Source organism: Schistosoma mansoni (genome assembly GCF_000237925.1).
Source record: "Schistosoma mansoni, WGS project CABG00000000 data, supercontig 0142, strain Puerto Rico, whole genome shotgun sequence".
Lineage (NCBI taxonomy): Eukaryota > Metazoa > Platyhelminthes > Trematoda > Strigeidida > Schistosomatidae > Schistosoma > Schistosoma mansoni.
The window spans coordinates 710,284-720,128 of NW_017386042.1; the positions used below are offsets into that span (position 1 = coordinate 710,284).

At 39.3% G+C, this 9,845-nt stretch overlaps 1 protein-coding gene across 2 annotated transcripts in view; it reads right to left on the minus strand.

Annotated features, from left to right (window-relative positions):
- Positions 1 to 5,088: 5,088 nt before the first annotated feature.
- The window catches only part of Smp_086030.1 (hypothetical protein), a gene marked incomplete at its 5' end in the record, with an annotated part of 15,407 nt that continues 10,650 nt past the window's right edge, over positions 5,089 to 9,845 (minus strand). Inside the window, 2 exons of one of the 2 annotated variants that reach the window (XM_018800075.1) lie at positions 5,089 to 5,296; positions 8,440 to 8,529. In XM_018800075.1, coding sequence (XP_018646575.1) covers positions 5,202 to 5,296; positions 8,440 to 8,529 — 185 coding nt within the window. In that variant the 3' untranslated portion in view covers positions 5,089 to 5,201. The remainder of the gene's footprint in view (positions 5,297 to 8,439; positions 8,530 to 9,845) is intronic. The other variant, XM_018800086.1, reaches the window with a different exon arrangement.

A 9,845-nucleotide genomic window follows, 5' to 3' on the forward strand; every position in this document is an offset into this window, starting at 1 on the left:
CCTAAAACTACAATTATGACAATAAATATGATTATTAACAAATGCTTAGCATACTTAGTTTGTGAAGTCTAGATATATGTTCGAAACATAACCGAAATCATGATTAAAAAATGAATAGTGTGTAAATAAACATAGTTAAAATCGATGTGTATTTATTTACTAGAAGGTAGATAGTTCAGAGATTATGTAAAGATAATGGAATTAATGAGTGATTGGGTAATCGCTCAACATGGTAAAATTGACATACGCGCACATTATTAAGATTGTTAGAGGTGATTATCAGAAGACGAAATAAAAACAAGGATAAAAGGTTAGGGATAGGGTTGGTAAAAAGGTTAAAAGTTAAAATTATTAAATGTTATTAGATGAAACCCAACTCCGCCTGTAACTCTTCTAGAGTAACTGCCGGTCCCAGGCCCGGGTAAAGGATGAGGGTTGGGCATGGGGTTAGCGACCCCATCCCATAGAAAACTAACTCGCTAAAAACACGATAACCAGAAAAAATAACTCAAACCATTTAAACTCTGCCCTGGAAGTTGAAAAAAGAATTATGACGCCTCATGATAAAAGCCGAGATCCTTCGGAAGTCACGAGGCCGAAGTCCCGTCTAACAACCAGAGCAACAATTGTTATAGGTACATGAAACGTCCGGACAATGTGGGAGACTGGGAAGGTCAGTCAAATAGCAATTGAAATGAGAAAATACAAATTGGCAATACTTGAAGTCAGCGAAACCCATTGGACACAAGCTGGACAACAAAGGCTAGATACGGGAGAGATGCTGCTGTACTCTGTTCACGAAGAGGAAAATGCTCCATGCACTCAGGGAGTTGCTCTAATGTTGTCCAGAGAAGCACGAAATGCACTTGCAGGATGGGAATCTCATGGATCCAGGATATTCAAAACATCATTCAAAACAAAGAAGGAGGGGATCACAATGAGTGTTATGCACCCACAAATGATAGCAACGACGATGATAAAGATCAGTTCTAATCGAGACTGCAATCAATCATAGCAAAGTGCTCAAGAAACGACCTCACCATCCTGACGGGAGATCTAAATGCTGAAGTCGGAGTGGAAAACACAGGATACGAAGATATAATTGGACGTCATGGACCAGGAGAGAGAAATGAAAATGGGGAAAGATTTGCAATCCTATGTGCATTCAACAAATTGGTAGTAGGCGGCACAATATTTCCACGCAAACTCCTACACAAAGCTACATGGATCTCGCCGGACCACACCACAGAGAACCACGTAGATCATATTTGTATCAGCAAAAAATCCGAAGGATAATGGAAGATGTGAGAACCAGGAGAGGAACTGACATGACTTCAGATCACCATCCGGTTGTGGCCAAGATGAAACTGAAGCTAAAGAAACACTGGACAATCGGGGAACAGCATTTCAAAGGTTCAATAATCTTTTCTTCGAGATACTAACAAGCTCAACCAATTCAACATAACTTTCAACAACATGTTTCAAGCTTTACAGTATCTACTGAAAGAACAAGAAACTACGATGGAGTACAACTGGAAGGGGATCAAAGAAGCACTAACTTCAACGTGTCAGGAGGTTCTGGGTCGCAAGAAACATCATCATAAGCAGTGGATCTCTATGGGAACCCTGGACAAGATTGAAGAAAGGAAGAACGAGAAGACAGCAATTAACAACAGTCGAACACGAGCAGAGAAAATCAAGGTGCAAGTAGAGTGAGCAGAAGCAAACAGGCAAGTGAAGAATAGCATTAAAGCCGGCAAGCAGAAATACACGGGAAACCTAGCAACGATGGCGCGAAAAGCTGCAAGAGAAGGGAATATGAAACAACTATATGATACAACGAAGAAACTGGCAGGGAGATATAGTGAACCAGAGACCAATCAAGGACAAAGAAGGAAAGACAATCGCAGAGACTGAAGAACAGAGGAAAAGATGGGCAGAATACTTCGAGGAACTGCTGAATAGGCCCGCTCCATTAAATCCACCGGACATCAAAGCAGCACACACAGACCTTCCAATAGATGTCGCCCCACCAACGATCGAAGAAGTCAAGATGCCCATCAGACATATCAAGAGCGGGAAAACAGCAGGACCTGAAAATATACAAGCTGAAGCGCTGAAGTCAGACATTGAAGTAACTACAAACATGCTTCACCTTATCAAGAAGATTTGGGAGGAGGAACAAAGGCCGACGAACTGGAAAGAAGGATACCTCATCAAGATACCAAAGAAAGGAGATCTGAGCAAATGTGAGAATTACAGAGGCATCAGTTTGTTGTCAGTACCAGGAAGAGTTTTCAACAGAGTGTTGCTGAACCGGATGAAAGACGCAGTAGACGCCCAACTTCGAGATCAACAGGCTGGATTCCGTAAGGATCGATCGTGCACAGACCAAATTGCGTCACTACGGATCATCGTTGAACAATCAGTTAAGTGGAATTCGTCGCTATACATCAACTTCATTGACTATGAGAAGGCGTTTGACAGTGTGGACCGGAGAACATTATGGAACCTTCTTCGACACTATGGAGTTCCTGAGATTGTCAACATTATCCAGAACCCATACGACGGACTACAGTCAGTCAGTCAGTTACAACATAGAACTTCGTACGTACGTACATCAGTTCGAGTTGCCATACCACATTAACACAGAGATGCAGTTGTCGATTCGAATCCCATAGTGGTAGAAGTAGTAAGAGTATAAGCAGTAATCGGAAAGATTAGGGTCTGAAGATGTTATTGAAGGAGTATAATCCAGTGAAATAAATTTGAAAAGCGAAAATAATAGAAACATGAAGAATTCAGAAGATTAGAATTTGAGAGAACACAAAGAGTGGATGCACCATCACCATTGCAAACGATTTTGAGCCATGTCATTCAAGGTCTCTAACCATCGATTGCCATCATATCGCGGATCCCAACCAGGTAGTCTACACCTACAAGCATGGCTCAGTTCACTTCTCAGTGACTTCATGGTTTTGTGCCACGTTTAGGTCTGGCCGCCCCTAGCTTTCTTCCGACCTACTTCTACACCATAAAACATTGCACGTCGGGGCAGTCGGTGGTTGGGTATAGGATACACGTGTCCCAGCCATCTCAACTGATGAAGTTTCACTACTTCACTAATCGATTTGCCATCCTTACCTAGTACCCGTTTCCTAACAACTACATTGCTTACCCGGTGGTCCCAGGATATACGAGCAATGCTTCGAAGATACCTATGATCGAATACTAGTAGCCTACGAATATCCTCTACTCTTATCGGCCATGTTTCACTGCCATAAAGTAGGACGGAACGGACTGCTGCACAGTAAACCCGTCCTTTGGTTGCTAGACGGATATCTCGCGTACGCCATAAATGACGCAAGTTAGCGAAAGCTAGCCGAGCCTTCTGTATCCGTGCTGAGATTTCGTCACAAACCAGACCACAAGAACTGATGAGACTCCCAAGATAAGTGGAGCGGTCAACACGCTCAACAACTTCACTCCCTATCATTAGTTCAGGTGCCGATGCAACCCAATCCTGAATTAACATTTTGCACTTCGAGGGGGAGAATCCCATCCCGAACATGCCTGCATAGTTGCTTATAGTAGTCAGCCGGGAAGTGATATTAGCCCTCATACCCGTAACTGCACTTTGACCTAAAGGTCTGATCCACAAGGCAGTGGAGCATCGTGAGGAGATGCAGTCTCATGGTAGCCGGTGACCAACGATTGGTTCATATGCCATTTGTTCCCTTAGGATACTGGAGCCCATGTGCACCATTGGTTTGGAATGGAGTTTTCAAACTCCCCTTGGTGGACTCGTGGTGTCCACCAACCCGGTTAAAGCGCCGGATATTCGCTTTTCATCCTCTCAATTTTGTAAACAACACGCCCGCCACGAGAAGGCGGGTGGTCATGTGAGAGCATTTCGAGAGGGAGAGACGACTCTCCCCACTCTCGGCTGTACCAGGGCATTTGGGGGCTTGTGTAGGGCTGCCAAAGAAAACTTCGATTCTTGGTCGACGGTTCTTACCATGCAACAAATCACAATAGTAAGACCGTGACTAGCAAAATCTACATGTATTGGCTGAATATGCACACACACACACACAAGAACTAACTCTTATTTGGACAGACAATAAGAACAGAAGACGTAGCTAATGGGTCATTTTCATCCTCGTAATAATTCTACATTTTGGGAGATCCAGAAAATTCCTCGCAAAAATGGCTCTGAAAACGCCGAGAAACCCTTCATCCAATCAGCATTAAATAGAAGTTTTTCCAGAAACACCTAGAAAGTGAGGTCACATGTCGCGTTTCTGATTGGATGATTATCAATACTGCTACTATGTTCAGTAGCATTCCAGGATTTTCCGTAGGCCCAAGGCCATCTAAAATATTATAAATAGCCCAGATTTTCTGTACACTAACGAACCTTGGAGTAAAGCGTTTCCTCCATATTTCGCGCCTTTTCTCTTGTGTTGAAGTTGCTATGTAGATTTAGCCTGGAGTTTACTAGAAGAACTTAAGAAAGCGGATCTAGCGTTCAATTAGATTATAATTATTGGTAACCACCCATACACTTTTCCACTACCTCAGTAAATCAAAGTTCTTAGCCTCATCAGGCGATGTTCCATCGACAGCGCAGAATGGAATTGCTCACTCAGTGATTCTATCAACTTCAAAGATATCAGTCATTAAAAAAATATAATTTAGGTATGTGCCCTATCATTACCGATCAATTTTCTTACCTGTAAAGTAATGTATAGCACGCTATCACACAGTAGCGTTTTGCGATCACAGATATGCCTCGTAAATAATCAAAAGCCGTGATATGAATAACTTGATACCTATTTTCAATCATCGGGAACCCCATAAAACTGGAGTAATGGTAACTTCTGACTCAAAATTGATGCAGCTAAAATAATAAACTAACAAATTCTTATATGGTTTGTAAACATTAGTACAGATTGTTGAGAAGTCCCGAAAAGCGAGACAAAAGAGCTGTCCAGCGCTCCTCGGTTATCAGTATTTCTACATTCGGTGTTAGTTTGTTATTATATTCTCCTTTGAATAAATCATATTGCGATTTGAAAAATATACACAGGATCTACATATATTTTTATTGACTGAAATCAAGACGTAGCTCACAAGTGAAATAAACATTAACAGATTTTGAAAACAAATGAACACATATCTTTTATTCTCGCCGTAATTCACAACTTGCAGGAGACTTTTGTAAATTCTTGATTTATTAAGTCTGTCAGTTCCGGTTTCGTACCAAGTGTAATTTGCCTGTTCCTAGGACATCCTGAAATTTTGTAACAAAGAAAAATATTAAAGTTTGAGAATGCTACATCATTGAACTATATTACAAGTTTTGATATTATAAAGTATTAGAGGTAGAACAAATTATTCCATCCTTTCTGGTTCCTAGTTAGTATTGAAATGAAAGTCACCTGGAAAGTGGGATCGACAAACGAAAACACCAGTGATAAGGTGAAACGCTAACCACCGCATCAACTTTCTTTGACCTTGTATGACTATGTCTTGTTTATCCACCAATCACAATTTTATGTTCATTGTAAAACATTATTCGCCTTGTTGACTCATTTTTTCTATCCTCTAGTTACTGTTCGGCATGCTATTTATGCCTCTCCTTTTTCCTATGTAATAGACTGTACTGTTTATTTGTATACTAACGTTGTTAATTTACGTTTTAGAAACAGATAAAGTTTATTAGGCCAAATAGATACTTGTTCTGACTTTGGACAAACCGAGACGCTGTGTTCGACCGTCTAGAGAATAGCTTAGAGTTGCACCTGTAGGAAATTGCCTCTTACATCACCTTCGAAAAGTCTTTAGGTTCTAACCTTGATTATATAGAACATGAGTATTTAAGCTATCTTCACTATTTATTGTAGTCCTATTTCGCCCTATGTAGTCTCATAAAGAGTAACCAATCGGTGCACGGTGTTCACCGATAACTACAGTTAGGTGACCGATAGAACCTAGTGTAGTATAATGACTGATCCGCCTAAACAAATTGATGGACACCAATTCAATCAAAAAGCTAGACAACTAGGTCCCTAGGAATTTAAACATACTTACTAAAGCGATACAAAACAAGATCAGTGGTGAATCGAATCTAACGGAACATTTCCCCTTGATTCTATGGCAGATCGAAACTATGCAAACCAAAAGTCAAACTGTATCCTGCTGTACCAACTCCCTGGAACCTAAGCGTACTACCTATCGAGAGGAATTTCAAGAACATTGCGATATTTGTTGATTTCATCTGATCACTCAACTTAATTTCATATACAATTTTTTGGAAAGCATTAAGGAGATTCAAATCAACGACGGTGAAATGATGACATCCTTCAACGTTGCAGCCTTATTAGCCTTGGTTGAACCAAAATTAACAGATGACACCTTAACCTTTCTCCTCAGAAGTGACGCAAAACTTTCAAAGTACACGGAGCTTCAAAGTCTACTAGGACTGATTGATTTATACTTAACAATGTACTTCCAGTTCAACAGTAAAAACTACGAGCAAGCAAAAGGTACACCAACGGGACTACACAGAACATGTTATTAACTACAGTAGCAAAGATCCACAAAACCAACTGAGCACAAACTTCATTCAGGGGAGCAAAACCACACTACAACATACAATGGAATAGTGGAGAAAAATATTTGGTGACTATTTTTTTTAAGGAGCGGTTATCTAAGCAAGTTCATTGAAAAATACCAAACAAACTCATTAGCAAAGCCGGAATCAAACACAGAAACCAACAAACGGATCATCCTATCATTTGTAAAAAAAATATCAGAGATTACAACAAGATTATTGAGACTGTTTGGAATAGATTTGGTACATAAAAAAAAACATCCTTTCAATTAATTTTACGAAAACCAAAAGACGAAATGACAAAAAGAAAATCCGAACATTATCTACAAAACAAACTGTTTCGACTGAAACACTACATATGAAAAAGTGGGCGTCTCTCTATTTTCGTCTTCATGAACGCCAACAAGATGTCAAAGGCCATGAGGTATTTTTACTTATATCAATGAACGTGGACACAAGTTCGGCTGGGAAAATGTTGAGATTTTCGATAGAATAAATATAAAGAATATCATAGAATTCTCAGGAGTTTGGGACTTAGTTCAATCACCAATTAATGTACACATTGAAATGGACCCAATTTATTAACTAATTATGACTAAACCATCCAGCTCAGAAAAGGAAACACTATCAGAATAGTTCACCTGAGCAACGAATCTTCTCTATCATCGCTCAACTGACTTAGAGAACATGTGTTCATTCTTTATCTTGTTTCGAGAAATGACGAACCTATAATATGTAGGTAAACTTCGTTAAAGAAAACTTTATACAGAAGAGGATCAAACGGCGAGACTAAACTATATGGACGAGCCAACCAGAAGCTTTCGCGGGTTTTCAAGGTCACGGCGCTAAGTTCGGTACCTGATGCTTACGTACAGTCGGTTTACAACGGATTTTAGAGAAGACGTGATAATTCAGCGTCTACAAGAGAAATGATCATAAGATTTTGGCGCGAAACGCAATCATCCATTTGTATAAATAGAGTTTTGGCATTATAGCTGATGTCAGTTCGTGATGAAAACCCTAAGTATAATTCCTAACCTTAACCATGAGCTGTAAATCATAATTTGAATTCTTCACACAGGTTTATAACCTTATTTAGTCTTAGTTATTATGTTGACACTCTCAGAGTCACCCTAGCGTCGCTCAAATGTCGTCCATAATTTATAGTCTCATCCTTAACCCTAAACAATAACCCTAAACCCTAAACCATACCAACAACATTGAAGCTATGTGGTCGAGGCTAAAAGAATTTTGAGACCTTATCATGGTTTTAGAGCTCGACTACTATGGAGCCACATGGATGAGTTCCTGTACCGGATGCACTATGATTTTAGAACTTCTGAACCTATATCTAACCTTGATAAGTTTTTGAGTCATGTAAAAGAACAGTATCCCCTTTAATTTTTGGGTTTTCCATAATATATTTTTACTGTATACTGTCTTCTGATTGGCTAATATTTCTCAAGGTCATTTAAGATTCGTTCAAAGGTCGTCCATACAGTTTAGTCTCGCCGATCAAACTAAATTTCCAAAAGCGTAAGAAGAAAAAATCAGCTGGAAGATAATACGAGTTGCGACGGAAATAAGAGAGAAATATACCCACAAGTTATTAATTTTAAGGCAGTTAATCTTTTCTAATACGTCATTTATTAAAGGCATATCTATGTAAATGTATCGGCTTGGATTAATGTATTAGTGTACCAGGTGTTGTGTGATTATGGTCAGCTTTACGAGGCTCATCAGCTATCAGGAATCAGCGAGAATCTTTTATGTGAGTTTGCAAAGATAAATCAGTAATGAACTTAATGAACCTAACTTACTTGATAATTCAAGATTAAAACTCTTATACTGGTTCCAATTTTCTAAAAATTGTCTATTTGGTTCAGATATTGCCTTATCATCCAGAATTTCTATATGAAAAGAATATGAAATTAGGGAATAAAACATGATTTTCTTTGAGTACAATAACCAAAGTAAAACGCATCCAAGTTATATTTCTTGCAAGATATTGTAAATTAATTTACATTGAAGCTTTTGACAGGGATTCGGTCGTATAAGTCACTTTCTCCCTATCTAACCATATATTTTCTTTTACTTATTTTAATGACTCTGGTTCTTATCACTCTGTTATTAATAAGTGGGACAACTTAAATGGACCGACTTATATAAAGTTCTGCTTTGTCCTTTCTTTATTAAATAAAAAGAATTCTCAAACATATATATACGGACAAGACAGTGCAAGGATATCGATAACTGGATCTAGTTTTACTTTAAAAATTTATAAACATCGGTTTCAGCTATTGATGAAATCGTAGAACATTAATTTGGTCTTCACAAGAAACGCAAATAATGACTCCTTGGTTTGTAAGTATCTGACGTGAACAGAGAAAAAAGAAGCTATGACGAATTACGGAAGCTATTTTTGGGGACGTTATTTCAGTTAATTCAAAGTTTGTGAAACACTTGCATTAACTTTTGTTCCTAGTTTATTCTACAGACCATAAGCTTTCGTTTGGTGTATGATTCACTCTCATACCCCTTCTTGGTCCAAAGCTATTGTAATTCAAATGTAACCTTCAGTACTTTATTTCCCTACCCTAACTGTATTTACTGATTGTTGTGCATTGTGATCTTGTCAGTCAGTTATTTATTCGTGTATCTTTTTACACTAATCTGAATCGGAACCAGATCGGAGTGGGAATCGTAATCGGTAATAAATCGAGTAGTTTCAATATTTGAGACCATGAGTTAATTGAAGCTAGACCACCATCGAAAACCTGGAAGCACTGGACTGCCGTTTCGTCCTATTGTGGGACTCCTCAGCAGTGCACATCCACGATCCCGCCTCGAGAGATTCCAACCCAGGACATATCAGTCTCGCGTGCGAGCGCTTAACCGATAGACCACTGAGCCGGCAATCAACGGTGTTATTGTCTAACTTCAACTGATCCACAAAACTGAGCGACACATCCGCCATCGTCTTCAGTGAGTTACTATCTCACAACAGACCTGGTTGAACTCGACTGATCACTGCTTCTCACTAGAACTCCAGGAAATACCTCTTGAAGCCAGACACTAGTGAGCATATGTTGGTTAATATACGAAGGGGTTTTGTGGATATTACAGTAATTTCAATAGTTGAGATTATGAGCCAATTGAAGCTAGACGACCATGGAAAACCTGGAAGCACTGGATGGCGCGAGAATGATAAGTCCCGGGTCTCAGC